We start from the raw sequence: 16537 nt of genomic DNA on the forward strand, positions 1-16537 counted from the left end.
TTATTGAGAATTAGTAGGATTCACTTGAGTTACTTCAGATTGTCAGCTTCAAGTCAGTCTCTGTATCAGAGGTCTTGTGTTTACACATATATTTCGGTGTAGAAAATAAATGAAAAACCATCTCAAATTGCAGGTGAAAAAGTTTTAGAGAAAGAATTTGCAAGCAAAAAAAGATGAATTACCAGCAGAGAAGGAAGAAGCAGCTGAAAAAAGGTGATGTGTTGTCAGGGAGTAAATAGCTATGAGCAGGGAAATCTAAAAACATAAGAGATGCCTAGAGAGGAAGAGAGGAATATGGTTAAAAGAGGAAAAAATAAGATGAGCATGTATTTTTTTAATAAAGTTACTGATGTTCAGTTTTCCATTACTGAAATTTATTATAGCAAAAAAGCAAACAATTACGAAATTAATAAATAGTTATTGAAGGTTAAAAATAACTTCACCTGTAATTGGGCATGTACACTTCCACCTTTATATACAGCCAAGCTAGACAAGTCCTCTAACAGGATTACAAAAATTGTATAGCCACAAAGAATAAAGCCTTCAAGACTTCCTAAACAGTAAGTAAAAAGGAAATTGTTTTTAAAGGGGCCCCTCATTGATACAAATAAATACTGGGAAAAATTGAGAGATATTGAGAAAATACAAGTAGAGACTCTGCCCTCTAATCTATCCTGCCCATCACTGTCTGACAAAATCCAAAACTCCACTTTTCCCATGTCTGTCTCCTGCTTCAGAACTTGGCAGTGTGGTATGCTAGAAGGAATGAGTGTTAGCCTAGGATCTGGTCACTCAATTTTAATCCCAGCTCTGACTCTTATTAACCACATGACCATGGACGAGTCATTTACCATCTCTGTCACTGTCTCCAAGATTCAACTTCCTCCGCTTTAAAAGGGGACTAATTTTTAGCCCTGCCCACCTCCTAGAGTTGTTATAAGGGAAACCCTCTTTAAGCTGAAAATGCTAAATAAGTGAGTCCCCTAACCACTATTTATAAGGAGAAGCTAATTTTTATTTACCCCAGATCTGAGGATCATTAGCTGAAACCTGTCCCAACAGCTCTGACCCAAAATGATCTCTTCCCCCACAGACCACATTTTTTGGTACCTGATTACATCGTATCTTGTATTTTCCCTAAATTATTAAATATACTTAAAATATCTACTCAATTAACTTGTAAACTCCTTGTAAGTAGGGATTAAGTCATAGACTTCTCTAGTATAGCCCACAGTAGGGTATATAATATGGCACATAATTGATACTCAGTGAATACTGAATTGAACAGAATTCTAAATAAGTTCAGGAAAATGTGGCCGCCTGGATACAGAACTGGTACTGGAATCGGGAACATCTGAGTTCAGGTCTTGCCTTTGTCACATATGATTTGTGTGACCATGGACAAATCACATAATATCTTAGTGCTCTAAGTTCCTAACTTATAGCCAAGTTGCTGATATATGTGGATGGAAAGTCTGCACAGTAGGAGTTCCCTATGTGGGTAAAATCACAGGTCCAGACACCATCCCTCAAAGACAGAATTCAAAATACCACAAAATAATCAGATTGTTGTTTTCATTCCAATCAAATTTATAAGGCCTAGCCAGATCACCACGTTAAAAAACAAACGAAGAAACAATGCACAGTCCATTTTCCCTCAGGAATATATGTGTTATTAAATAAATGTTAGCGTTCTTTACTATTTCAACATTAGGAACTGCTACTAATCTCTGATAAGTGTCTTTTACAAACCATAATTTCATCAAACTCAGAGTCATGTGGGCAGAAATACATTAAACTCTGAAGAGAAATACATATACTCGTAGTAGCAGATGGAGTGCCAGCAGAGTAGCAAATCATGAATACCTTTTCTATTGCCACAGCAAATAAAGCTGAAGATCCAGTGTTTTGACTAGAGATAGGAATTTATTCCCAGGATACCTGATCTGATCAGGCTTATCTGTTTATTCTCACTTGCTTAACCCTGTCATATAATTTAGGTCCATGATTCCTAACTCGTGGGCCAAGGAATTATTGTGAGTGGTCTCTGTCACTGTGTATTTTCTCATTCCATGGATGCTAAGACCCATTGGCTTTTTTTTTTAAGAGAACTTTATTTATTTATTGTTTTTTGGAGGGGGGAAGGCAGGGCAATTGGGGTTAAGTGACTTGCCCAAGCTCACATGGCTAGTTTTTGTGTTAAGTGTCTGAGGCCGGATTTGAACTTGGGTCCCCCTAACTCTATTCACTGCAACACCTAGCTGCCCCCCATTGGCTTTTAAAGCCCTTCATAACCTGGCCCCTTTCTGCCTTTCCAGCCTTTCCTCTTACCCTTAACTTTCCTGTATCATGTATAATATATACATATATATACACAATATGTACACATATATGTAATATATATAAATATATAAATGCATCATGTAATCCAGTGACACTGGCCTCCCTGCTGTTTCTTGCATAGCATCCTTCATCTCCCAACTTCCTTGTGACTGGCTGTCCCTACTGCCTGCAACGTTCCCCCTCCTCATCTGCACCTCTTAGCTTCTCTGGCTTCCTTCAGGACCCAGTTCAAGTCCTGCTGCAAGAAGGCTTTCCTAGTCCTTCTTACTGCTAGTTCTCCTCTCTGAAATAATCTCTAATTTACGCCACATGTATTTCTTGTATGTTCATAGTTGTTTGCATATTGTCTTTCCCATAACACTTTGAGTTCCTTGAGGCAGGAACTTTTTTTTTGCCTTTTTTTTTGTGGGACATAGTGGGCATTTAATAAATGCTTGTTAATTTGACTAATAGTATAACTACTATCATGTGGTGGTGGGAAGATATGTGAGATTTTTAGACATTAAAGAGGAAAAATATTGAGGTAGATGAGAAACCACAGGAATATTTAAAGGCATTCGTGATTATATCCATACAGGATTTAATCAGAAAACAGATATATTTGTTGTCCCCTCCCCATCAAAAAAAAAAAGATGCAACAGTAAAGACTTAACTTTTGAAATGGATTGTGAATATAGGATCATTGAAGATGGCAAAAGTGGAGAGTAGATTAAAAGAGAACAAAAGAAAGTCAGTAACCAAGTCCCAGGTGTAGACTTAGATTTTTTTTAATGTAGAAAAAAGAAGTTGGAGTAGTAATAGTAACATTACTGTGATTTCAACTACTCTCAGCAATCATAAAGTTATTTTACTTTCCTTAAAAAACTATTAAGTCTAAAATTCTGTGATATCCAACTTGGAGAATCAATTAAAAGCAATTAAATTTAATTAAAATTGTACTAGCCTTTCTGGAAAGAACAAAAATTAGCTTACCTGTTAATGCTGTCATTTGCTGCCTGTACTTTGTTGTCTATCTGCAATACTGTTTTATAATCTACATATGCTTTTCGATACTGTTCCATGGTTTCATATGCTACCGCTCGTCTCACAAGAGGTTTTATAGAAAATGGATGAAGTTCCAGGGCCCTAAATGAAAAGGAAAAATTACAACATATAAGTTAAAATATTTTTAATTTTCAAAAATGAAATTCAGAGTGATAATACGATGTAGAATCATATGTTCTCAAAAGGGCACATGTCTGCAAGTTCCTCTTAGTGGCCTGATGGCATAGCAGAAGAGCTAAGGCAGAACAGGGCATTAATAGCTAAACACAAAAAGGAATTTACAAAGATGTTATTTAGAAGCCCGTTCAAAACCACATTCTCTGCCATTTCATTTATTCTTTCATTGTTTCACATTTGTCAGTTTTGTCTCTTCGACTAAATGTGAACCCCTCAGTCTGCCACTTTGTCCAGGTCTTGGAAATCAGCTGTGTTTACAGCCAGCATTCAATGAAGGCCAGGAAGGAAACGAACAGCTCAGACCAAGAGATCTAAGGCCCTACCACACAGAGGGCATTGTACTACTGCATATGAGGGAGATACAGAATTTAGCTTTTGCAAGTTTGCAAGTCTCCTAAGTGGACAAGTGCCCAGGTAAACCTATAAGCTACAATGTACCATAAGACGCAATTGGATTAAAGAGCTACAAAATAAATGCTCCATCACCAAGAAGACTAGGGAAATCATAAAAATTACAAAGCAATATGGTAACAAGCATAAAAACATACCCACACACTGAACAAATAATAGGGCTAGAGAGGCTCGCCAGAGAGGCAGGAGGGGATTCTGGGAAGCCTTCTCCAGCAGGTGAGTTTAGAGTCAGACCCTAAAGGTGGTCGTGGGGAGGACTGTTCCAGGTCAGGTAAATATATGCTTCTAAATCATGGTGGAGAAAAGACTGTAAGGTTCTTGAGGAGAAACACTTTCAAATTTTGTTAATGTATTCCCAGAACACAAAGTGGATAATCCAGCACAGCTTGCTGTTGTCGAATGAATGAAAGAATTGTTCATTTATGTAAGTGAGAACAGCTAAAGCTTTACTAAAGCTTCAGGTCAACTGACGGAGTAAGAAGAGGCAAATGGAGAAAGAAGGAGAAAGGAGTGACTGATGGTGGACACGGAACATCATCTAGCTTAGGGAGAAGGTGTTTGTGGGGTAGCTGTGAGTTCTTGGACAAGTCATTTAACCCAATATTTGCTTTAGTTTCCTTATCTGTAAAATGGCGATAATGACTGCACCTATGTCTCAGGGCTGTTGTGACAATTAAATGATATAATAATTGTGAAGTGCTTAGCACAGTGCCTGGATCATATAAGAACTTTATAAACATTATCTGTAATGATGATGATGTGGTAGGCTGCCAAAGATTTCCATGGTTCCAGTGTCACCCATCTGTCAAAAAAGACATACCTTTAAATCCCAAAATATCCATGCTAAGCACAAGATGAAATCAAACCAAGACACATACCTGGTCCTCCAGAATAAACACTGGGTCATCCTAGACTGGTTTCCAGGCTTGGGGTTAATGGTCACCATTATCAAAAAGCATTTGGAAAGAGTAGATTATAGAATACACAAACCTATCCTGACATTATACTCTAATCAGCAGGGCTAAATCCCTTGCTCTTCTTTCTAAGGACCCTCCCTGCCAGAACCAATCTTACTTCCCAAGAGAGCAGATTATCTCCTCTTAAACCAAAAACGATTCAAGGAGCTTACTGTTTACTAGGAAATGATTTGTATACAAATAATATAAGATAGAGTATGATAAGGGTAAAGGGCAGATTAAAAAATCTTTAGGATAATTCGCAGAGGAAGAGACCCTTTCATCTGCGGAAGTAGAGAGGGGAAGGAATCAGGGAATGATTCACAGAACAGTCATCAGCATTGGGTTCTGAAGATTTCTTTTTTTTTTTAATAATATTTTATTTTTTCCCCAATTACATGCAAAGACACTTTTTAGCATTCAGTTTATAAGATTTAGAGTTCCTAATTTTTCCCCTCCTTTTCTTCCCTTTTCCCCTCCCTGAGATGGTAAACAATTTGATATAGGTTACATATGTGCAATAATGTAAAACATGTTTCCATAATAGTCACAGTTTTGAAAGAAGAAACAGACCAAGAAGGAAAAAAAAAACCAAGAAAAAAATGAAGTGAAAAAATTATGCTTTGATCTGCATTCAGACTCCATCAGTTGTTTCTCTGAATGTGGATAGCATTTTCCATCATAAGTCTTTGTGATTGTCTTGGATCACTTTATTGCTGAGAAGAGCTAAGTCACACATAAATGGTCATCACACAATGTTGCTGTTCCTTTGTACAATGTTTTCCTGGGTCTACTCATTTCACTTTGCATCAGTTCATACAAGTTTTTCAGGTTTTTCTGAAATCTGCCTGCTTATCATTTCTTATTGCATAAAGGTATTCCATTACATTCACATACAACAACTTATTCAGCCATTCCCCAAATGATGGACATCACTTCAATTTCCATTTTTTTGTTAACACAAAAAGAGCTGCTACAAATATTTTTGTACATGTAGGTCCTTTTTCCTTTTTCATGATCTCTTTGGGATACAAAACTAGTAGTGGTATAGTTGGGTCAAAGGATATGTACAGTTTGGCTGCCATAGTTCCAAGTTGCTCTCCAGAACGGCTGGATCAGTTCACAACTCGAACAATAGTGCTTTAGTATCCCAATTTTCCCACATCTTCTCCAACATCTATCATTTTTCTTTTTTGTGATATTAGCCCATCTGATAAGTATGAGGTGGTACCTCAGAGTTGTTTAATTTACATGTTTCTAATCAAAAGTTATTTAGAACACTTCTTCATATGACTATAGATAGCTATGATTTCTTCATCTGAAAACTGCCTGTTCATATCCTTTAACCATTCATCAATTGGGGAACAGGAAGAAGATTTCAATAGCAAGAATGAGGTGGAATGAATTCCAGATGCAGGGAACTATCAGTGCAAATATATGAAGATGAGAGCCAGCAGGAAGAGATTATGCAACAGTTAATAATCCAGTTTGACTAGATTGCAAGATATGTGAAGGAGGGTAATAGGAGAGAAAGGTGGAAAGGAAGGTTGGAAAAAGATTGTGGAAGGCCTAAAATGCCTTAGATGTATTATAAAATATGGCCAGTTAGGAGCTTCTATAGGTTTTTGAGAAGGGAAACGTCGGGGCCAGACCTCTGCTTTAGGAAGATTGCTATGGCGGGTTCATAAAGGACAGGTTGGAGAAGGGAAAAGACTAGAAGCAGCAAGACAAGTCAGGAAACTATCACAACAGTCCAAGCAAAAAGTGACACAGACCTACCACAGGGTGATATAAAGTGAAGATAATCAGCAGAAGGAAAGCACTAGAACTAAGGGAAATTAGGAAATGCAAATCAAACCAAATCTGAGGTTCCATCTTACAATCTGAGATCAGATTGGCAGAGCTGACCAAAAAAGAAAAAAATGAAAATTGCTGGAGGGGCTAGGAAAAGCAGTTATGTTAATGTACTTGAGGCTGGAGCGATGAACTAATTTAGTTATTCTGAGAGTAATTTGGAACTATACCCCAAAAGCTGCTCACAATGTGTACTCTTTGACCCAGTGGTACAACTGGTAGGTCTATAATCCAAAGAGATCAAAAGAGGTAAAGGACCCTTCAGTATAAAAGTATTCATAATAGCTCTTTTTGTGGTAGAAAGGAACTGGAAACTAAGGGGGCATCCCTCAATTGAGGAAGAGCTGAACAAATTATGGTATATGAACATAATGGAATACTAATGTGCTGTAATAAATGATGAATTAAATTAAATTAAATTCAATAAACATTTAAGTACCTGCTATGTGCCAGGCAAGGGATACAAAAGGAGGCAAGAGATAGTCCTTGACCTTAGAGAGCTTACAATCAAATGGGGAAAACAAAATGCAAGCAAATTTATACAAAGCAAACTATATACAGAATAAATAAGAACTAATTAAAAGAAGGAAAGCACTAGAATTAAGAAGGGTTAAGGAAGACTTCCTGCAGAAAGTGGGATTTTACTCAGGATTTAAGGGAAGTGAAGGAGGTCAGTAGTCAGGGCAGAGGAGGAAAAGCATTCCAGGTATGGGGGACAGCCTGAGAAAATGCCCAGGGCTGAGAGATGGAGTGTCTTGTTCATAAAACAGCCAGGAGATTAATGTCACTGGATCAAAGAATACGTGTCAGGGAGTAAAGTATAAGAAGCCAGGAGAGGTAGGAGGCAGTTAGGTCGTGGAGAGCTTTGAATGCCAAATGGAACATTTTGTATTTGCTTCTAGAGGCAATAAAAAGGATAGTTTCAAAGAAACTTGGGAAGACTTGTGTGAACTGATGTAGAAATTAAGTAAGCAGAACCAAGTGAACAATGTACACAATAACAATAACATAAAAACAACTTTGAAAGACTTAAGAACTCTAATCAACTCAACTGACCAACCACGATTCCAGAGGACTTATGATGAAACCTGCATCCATCTCCTGACAAAAGACTCATGGTACAAAATGAGACTTTTTTTACACGACCAATTCAGGAATTTGTTTTACTAGACTGTGCATACTTTGTTGCATGGATTTTTCTTTTTCTTTTTTCCACAATGGGAAGGATATATGGTGGATTTTGTTCACTGAAAAAATTTAACCCTGATATCCACTACATATAAGTATATAAAGATTTCTTGTTCTTTGCACCAAATGTGGACAAGAAGAAACATGCCCCAGAATTCCAAAGAAGTGAATATACATATTCACCCAGATCTAAGACTTTATTCTAGACATCTCTATGCATGGAATATCTCTCAGGGAGATGAAAGTATCTGTGTTGTGAAAAAAGAGGAAGAAGGCAGCACAAAATAAGGAAGGAATCCTTATTTAAGCATATCTCTTACCCTGGAGACTACTACATACATTTATGAGAAATATTCAAAGAGAAAAAAATAATTCATTAAAGTACTGCAATCTCTTCTCTATGACCCCAGTGTCAAAGGTAGGGCTAACTACTTATGCGCTGGTGTTTGCTACAAGAGGCACAATGTATACTTGGTGTTTGATAAAAGTCAAATCAGGAAGACCTGAGTTCAAATCTAGTCTAAGACACTTACTAGCTGTATGACCTTAGGCAAGTCACTTAACCTCATATTTGCCTAAGTTTTCTTATCTGTAAAATGGGGATAATGGCTACACCTATGTCCCAGGGTTGTTGTGACAATTAAATGATATAATAACTGTAAAATGCTTAGCACAGTGCCTGGCACATATAAGCATTTTATAGACATTATCTGTGATGATGATAATGTGGTGTTCCAGTGTCACCCATTTGCCAAAGAAGACATACCTTCAACCCCAAAATGTCCATGCTAAACACAAGATGAAATCAAACTAGGACATATACCTGATCCTCTAGAATAAACACTGGGTCATCCTAGACCAGTTTCTTAGCATGGTCACCATCATCAAAAAGCATTTGGAAAGAGTGGATTATAGAATACATAAACCTATCCTTTTGGCATTACACTCTAATCAGCTGAGCTAGATCCCTTGCCCTTTCAGACAGTTTCTTTCTAAGTTCCCTCCCTGCCTGAACCAATCTTACTTCCCAAGATAGTAGATTATCTCCTCCCAAACCAATAACCATTCAAGAATTCTCATACTCCACCAAGTTTTGAAGTTCGATCTTTCATGCCCTCTGGGCACCTCACTAACACCTCACTAGTAAATGACAGAATCTCAAAACCATGTAAATGAAGAAAGTTCACTGTCTGACACAAGTCCTGACTGTTAAGGACTCAGGTCTAGCCACAGAGGTGAGGATACAATGCCACTACTAGGAAGATGCAGTAACAAGGAAAGCAATAACATCCTCTAAGTACTTGGATTATACAGTAACAGAAAGATATACTGCTTGAGAGACTGAAGGCTCCTGGCCTTCCATCACAGAAGGCTTTGTGTCCTACAAAGCTCAAGGTGCACACAGTCTCTAGAAGAGGTGTTGTACTACTATTTGTCTGCTCCACTGAGACAAATGCCAATTGTTCATTTTCTTAAGAACTTTGTGTAAAAAAAAAAAAATGAAGTTTATGGGTCAACCAGAAGTCAGTCACTTATTGGGTAATGAATTTTTTTAAACTATAAATTTAAAAATGTGATCATGGCAAAATTAAAGACCTAAAAGTTTGAATAATTTAGTTACAAATATTATGAAGTATTTTTTGAGTAAGGAGTTCTCTGACCCACTTGATGGAATTAATCCTGCCAATGAGAAAAAAGAGTAAACTGTTCATCTTATGGAAGTAAAGTTAACTTTTTCAAGTCTGATAGATATCTTGGTCCAAAGTGTGAAACTATTCAATGGTAAAAGAAAACTCAGTATTTGTTATTCAGGGAAATAGCCTCCTTTCCAGGATATAATTTGGTACTTTACTATTTAAGTCACATTATCATCATGCATTCAACAAATATTTATTTTTGTTTCTACTTTTGTATCTTTTTGTATTTATTTGTTTCAATTACATAACAAGCCATAATGCCAGCAATTATAAAATGCACAAAGTTTAAGTGGTATAACTGACCTCCAGACCTTTACAATCTAAAGATGTGATAATGTGCATATAAACAGCTATAATAAAAAACTGACTATATCACATGAGAAGTTTTTGAGCGAGTGAATGACATAACTCTAGAATCACTGGGTTTAGAAGGGAATGCAAAGGAAATTTAAAGATAATCTAGTGCAGGGGTGAGGAACCTTTTGCCTCAAGGCCCCATCAGGATGAACTTGAGGACCTAGAGGCCACATGGGGCCTCGAGGCCTCAGGTTCCCCACCCCTGATCTAGTACAACTCCCTACTTTTTCGATAAAAAAAACTTAGATCAGACAGGTTAAATGGTGGCATGGGGAATAAGTAACAGCAGCAGGAACAGTGCTAAACCAGAGCTAAACCAAGCCAAACCAGGTCTAAGGACTTGAAACTCTCTTTTCATTACAGTACTTGATCAAAATGATGATTTGGGAAGATTATCCTGGATGAAGTGTTTAGGACAGATTGAAGGGGGAACAGTCTTAAGACAGGGAAACCAGGAAGGAGTCTCTAATAGTAAACAATCTAGGCAAAAATAGTAGATACAAGATTTGCTATATATACACACTCACCCTTATTTTAAAGCTTCACTATAAGGGGCAGCTAGTATAGTGTAGTATAGTGGATAGAGCATAGGCCCTTGAGTCAGGGAGAGCTTAGTTCAAATTTGGCCTCAGACACTTGACACTTACTAGCTATGTGACCCTAGGCAAGTCACTTAACCCCAAGTGCCTCACAAAAATCAAATCTTGACTATGTAATAACAGCCTCTTCACTGGTATTTGGGTCACCAGATTCTTCCCTATTCAATTTATCCTTTGTATTGCCTCCAGATTAATTTTTACTAACTCAGCCTTTTGTTCCACCATTTACCTGCTCAAAAACTTTGAGTGCTTCCTTATTGCCTACCAAGTAGGCTACATTCCTAGCAAAAATTAGATCCTTATCAAGAAATGCTAAAAACAAACAAACAATGACTTATGCATTCAAAATGTAGAAATCAAACGATTTCCTCCAAACCCCAAAGTGTGTAATTTACCTGTTACAATCTTCAACGCAGCCACTGCAGTTGCCTTCCTTTAGGTAACATGCTGCTCTATTTGAGTATAAGACACTTAGTTCATCGGCATTTTCACTTCCTAAAATTATACATAAATATAATTTAAATTAATTTTCAAAACCCTCTTTCCTTAGAATTAAAAGCCTTCTGTAGCTTGTGGGTTGCACTGCAGTACCACTTTCTGCTGACACTGCAAAACTTTCCGGGGCTATCCTTTATACGGTCATCACAAAATTAGCAATCACAGCATGTAAATCAATACAAACACGTCTCCTTCAAAGCAACGTTTCAAATAACTTCCTATTCCTTGCCAGTTATCAGTCATAAATCAGATCATGCCATCATTATTCATTACAAAGGAATTTATAGACAGGCAAATTCCTGCCACTCAAAGGTGTTGGGCTTAGATTTCTTTCTACTGAGATTCCTGCAAATAAAATTAGCAGCAACTGTAGTTTTAGTTTGTCAAGAAGTTAGGCATTCCATGAAACAGTCAAATCACATGACAACGCACCTAAACCCTGGAGTTTTTCCATCGCCTGTGAGTATTTAAGCACGGCCTCCCCAAACTGCCCGTTCCTGAACAGTTCGTTTCCTTCGCTTTTCAGGTCCGCGGCGGTGGCGGCGGGAAGGGGCAGAGCAGAGGGAGCCGGGACAGGTCTGGAGCCCTCCCCGGCCCCGGCGCTCCCACCTGCAGATCTGTCTCTCCCGAGATGGCCATTGACTTCCCCTCCGGGTTCGGGTGAGGGCTTGACGTTCTGCCTCTCGGCGGTGCCTGCACTCAAGGGGCGCTCTCTGCACTTTCCCCGTGACTTTTTCCCATTGCCTTTGCCAGTAAACTTATTGTGCACATTTCCCATTTCAGTCTGGTCACCTCTCGGCTCTCCGGGCACATCGGTTTCTACAAGGAAGTTGTTTAAGGAGGTTAGAATTTGCATCATCAGAAGAAACTACTGTGAACACAACAGAGGGGTGTACCATCCAGGAACCGAGCCCCAGATAATCGGGCGATCGGTTTTTTGAGGAAAACTGGGGCCAAAAACATGTTCCTGGAGATGTCAGACAAACGCATAGGAAGCGAAAGCCTGTACTGCACTAAGAAGGTATTTACAGCCAGTGCTGCTCTCTCTTTGCCACCCCCATTTCTCCTCAGGGCTTCCACTCTCGTGCTACTGAATTGCAGATTTGTGTCCTGCAACATTAACTCTTTAAATACAGAAGAACTCATCAAATAATGACATTAGGATTCAGTTTTTTCACTATCAACTAATTACCTGTCAAATTACTGCTTAAACAATATATGCAACAATAATATTATTTTTCCTTTCAATAATATTTCAGGAATTAATATGACTCAGCTTTAATAGTAAAATACTATTAATGACAAGGAGAACTTTTTAGGTAACATCAAAATTATACACATGTTCTCTACTTGCTTCCTCCCATTATAGACCATGGTCATTTGTAAAAGATGAAAATAAAATGAGGGTGAATTTTGATTAATGAATTATTTTTAAATGATTTCCTTAAAAAAAAAAGACAGGGCAGCTCACTGAAATTTTCACGCACAAAATATTTAAAATATGTACCAATACTTCTAGGTTCCTTGATGTGTCAGTAGTGGGAACGCCCTCTGCTCATACAGATTAAAACCAGTTTCAGTTGATAAATCTCAAAGGCATCTGACGAACAAGCTCATGATGACCCAGTGAATGACAGAGGCAGAGGGAATATGGATCATCCCAACCCCAAGTCTAGCCCTCTAACCACTGAGCCACACTGGATTGCACTTTAAATGGTTCTAGGTTAAGTTTTGTGTTTGTGTGGATATTCTCTGCAATGTCTTCTTCATACCTGCATTTTCCTTGTATTGTGATTAAGAGATAGTACGTACTAATCCCTTCTTAAGCATGCTGGCCTTTTACAACTTTAGCGTCCACCTTGTTTTTAAAGTGAGAATACTACAATATTTTATATCAGTATATACTGATACAAATACAAATACTGTATCAGTAGGCACCTTTCATCATAAATGTTCTTTTCTTTCTTTAAAAAAAATATTCTCCCCCATTACATATAAAAACAATTTCTAATATTAGGGTTATTTTTTTTTTAATTTCAAGTTCCAAATTCTATCCTTCTCTCCTTCCTCTCACCCCTCCCTGAGATGGTAAGCAGTCTGATAGAGGTTATGTGCAATCATGTCAAACATATTTCCATATTAGTTAATTAATATTTTTTTCAAAGGTATTAAATAGAGGGTCTAGGAAAGAGTCTTTCAAATATGTGTTTTCGATTTTTGAAACATGTGATCAATCCATAGTCAATAGTCATTGTATTATTGTTCCCCCTTAGGTTAGAAAATGTTCCCCCACAGAGGATGCCTTTCTCTTGCACATTCAGCTATCCAAATCCCATCCCCCTGTTTCATGAGACCTGCCTGGAGGCATAATAGTATAATAAAAGGCCATGTTGGGAACCAGAAAAGCTATTTTTAAATCCTAGTTCTGCTATTATTAACTGTGTGAAGTTGGGCACCTCATTTTCCTTTTGTCTCCTCATCTACAGAATGAAGGGGATGATTTCTAGCAATCACATCAGCTCTAAATCTACAATTCTGTCTATGGAAAAGTATTCGAGTCTAGAAAAAGATTTCTCAATTTACCGTCAACCTGACTGTATAAATGTTTTGAGGAAATATTTGAGGAATACTAATGCTAGAATTATTTAAAACTGAATTATTAGGCCTTACCTAACTTCAGCTAGTTGGCAAAGTAGATAAGAGCTCTGGACCTGAAGGAAGGAAGACTCCTCTTCCTGAATTCAAATCTGACCTCACACACTTACTAGCTGTGTGATACTGGGCATGTCACTTAATCCAGTTTGCCTCAGTTTCCTCATCTGTCAAATGAGCTAGAGAAGGAAATGGCAAACCACCCTAGTATCTTTGCCAAATAAATAAATAAAAATCCAAATGGGGACTCCCAAGAGTTGGCCACAGCTGAAAAATGACTGAACAACAACCTAACTTCAAGGGAGTATTATAATGTCACACTTGGCTTGTGTGATGATTGATTTGCTTCCAAGCAAAGACCTAATTTGTAATTTAACTAGCAATATTATTCAATGTGCTTTATAGATAGCAAAGCCAATATACAGAAGGTATAGATTAAACGAATAAGGCTAATAGGAAACATTTAGCATCCTGAGTCGGGTTTTATTTTGTAATTAGGACTTATTCTCTTGAGAAAACAGTGAAAGGTCACTTAGTCATTCAATTTAAAAATGCATCACCAAATAATGTTTCTTTTATGGTCAATCAATCAAGAAACTTTTATTAAGCACCTACCATGTGCGTGGCATGGAGGTCCAATTACATATTAAGAAGTGTATGATTTGGTCTCCATTATTAAAAGGGTATCATTATGAGCCCTAAATATAAGGCAGCCCTAGTATACTTAACCTGGCCTCTTTTAGCCAAGCATCCACCAAAACTAATATAGTCAAGGTGGGTGGAGGCACAGTTAGCAGTAGTGGACACCCAGCCTTCACATTTTCTTTTCTATTCCTTGCCACCACTCTCGTCTCTTCATGTACAGTAATAGCCTCCCAACTGGTCTTGGCCTCCAGTCCCTTCCCTCCCCAAAACATACACCCAGGCCAAATAAAATACCAGTTCCTTTATGTCATCCCCTTGTTTAGGAATGCCCTGCCTGATGACTCTCCAGCACTTTCAGGGTAAAGTTCAAACTTATCTGCCTGGCAACTTACCTACCTACCTTCCTGTCTAACCTCCACACCCACATGGTCAGCCTTCTCACTGGCCCCTTTGCTCTAGACCTTTGCTCCTGTTCCTCCCCCACCCTAGAAGGCCTTTCCCTTGCCTCTTCAACTATCCAAATCCTAGCCCCCTCTTGAAGAGGACCTCCCCTGACCACTCAGCCCATGCTGATTTCTCTCTTCCCTGTACCCTGTACTCTATTTACTGTCTCTGCCACTCATTTAAGGCTCTCATAAAATACTGCTTTAAGGTGTTACTTAATTGTTCCATCTTCAACAAGCCTGGCAGTTTCCAATTTTTGTCTTATAAAAATTTGGAAATTATGAGTAAAGCTCTATTCATGTGGCCCTGTTGAAGCTAGAGGAAAAATGTTTTAACCTTCTCAAGAGAATTATTCTTTCTTAAGATTCAGTGTAAAGCCCTAGAGGCAAGTTTTAATACCCTCTCTTCCTAAAGAGGGATCATAGATGACCTAGTTTATGAAATGCCATCACAAAAGAGAAAACTAAGATGTGGCAAGGCTCTAGCAGGCTTAGGAGGATCTGGAAGTAAACAAACAACAAATGTAGTGATGATGAATGCCAAGCACTCAGAGCAGCCCTGGAAGGGTCAACCTTCCACAACCAGCCAATCTTACTCAGTGTGCAAAAACAAATGCGGATGTCAAAGAAAATTCAACGTGATTTCTCCCCATTATCCCCCAATTTATCTGAGAAAGACCAAGTTTTGTATTTAGTTATTAAGCGGCTGAAGTGAAGGAAAGCACTGTTTCCTTTTTGGTTTTATATCCTCAGCCCCTAGCACACTGCCCACCACACACAGCAGGGTCCTCCCAGCACCCCAGCGCTCCTGAACGCTGCCACAGGACTGGGAAGCTTCTAGTTTTTCAGATGTATCTGTCCCTCAGCTTAATTTCATCTAGCCTGTACCAAGTTGTCTAGAATCAAGTGTCTTTTTGTTTCTTTTGACTCCTGCAGAAATGATCAGATACAGCTACGTACATTGAGATCTCATGTCACTAATGAGGGGCATTCTCAAAGCTTAAGGGACAGTCTCAAAGTTAGAGAAGATAGCAGCTGGAGGGCCAGGAGCTCTCATCTTCAGCCAGCCTGGGCTGCCTGAGGAGAAAGATATGTGTGCACATAACTACTGTTCTAGTATGTATCAGGAGGGTTTAAGCTGCTGGGAGTTGAAAGGGGAGTGGAACTAAGAAACAAAAGGCCAGACTTGAGGTGGGCAAGGGTGAGGGATGAAAATGGAGGCTGCAGAGAGTGAGGTCCCAGATGTGAGAAGATACTGGTCCCTGCATTCATTCCTTTCGCTTTGGTTCTCTCTTCCCCTCCCTCTCTTAGTGATAGTTCTCCCTTTCCTTTCCTGCTTTCTTCTTTTTCTGAGTCAGAATATGAACCTGAAGGATTCTGACGTTATTTGTTGCATTTATCAAATGAAGGTTTACATTCTTTGTAGCCCATTATGATTACAGATTGTTGTTTTTGGGGTTTTTCCCTTTGGGTTAGTTGCCTCAGTGTTTTAAAAAAGAGTCCTCCAATTTTGTCCTAGAGGTTAGGAAACACATGGTTTTTTTTTCTCCTTTTTTCCTTTTATTTTACATTTGGAAGGAGGTGGGAGGAGGAAGAAAGATAAGAAAAAAGGGAGGGATGGAGGGTGGAAGGAAGGAAGGAAGGAAGGAAGGAAGGAAGGAAGGAAGGAAGGA

At 38.5% G+C, this 16537-nt stretch overlaps 1 protein-coding gene and 1 long non-coding RNA gene across 2 annotated transcripts in view; one reads left to right on the top strand and one right to left on the bottom strand.

Annotated features, from left to right (window-relative positions):
* SPAG1 (sperm associated antigen 1) overlaps positions 1 to 16537 on the bottom strand; it is a 74618-nt gene that overhangs the window by 14773 nt on the left and 43308 nt on the right. The window contains exons 12-14 of the mRNA XM_069080988.1: positions 11557 to 11943; positions 11022 to 11121; positions 3316 to 3468 (exon numbers count right to left, since the gene is read on the bottom strand). Of these exons, the coding sequence (XP_068937089.1) occupies positions 3316 to 3468; positions 11022 to 11121; positions 11557 to 11943 (640 nt within the window). The remainder of the gene's footprint in view (positions 1 to 3315; positions 3469 to 11021; positions 11122 to 11556; positions 11944 to 16537) is intronic.
* The window catches only part of LOC138155772 (uncharacterized), a 14362-nt gene continuing 9467 nt past the window's right edge, over positions 11643 to 16537 (top strand). Inside the window, exons 1-2 of the long non-coding RNA XR_011166984.1 lie at positions 11643 to 11784; positions 11908 to 12145. This is a non-coding gene — a long non-coding RNA (uncharacterized lncRNA). The remainder of the gene's footprint in view (positions 11785 to 11907; positions 12146 to 16537) is intronic.

The sequence above is a fragment of the Petaurus breviceps genome, unplaced genomic scaffold, assembly GCF_028583685.1.
Source record: "Petaurus breviceps papuanus isolate PSGF00001 unplaced genomic scaffold, PetGlider_PUasm1.0 98, whole genome shotgun sequence".
Taxonomy (NCBI): Eukaryota; Metazoa; Chordata; class Mammalia; order Diprotodontia; family Petauridae; genus Petaurus; species Petaurus breviceps.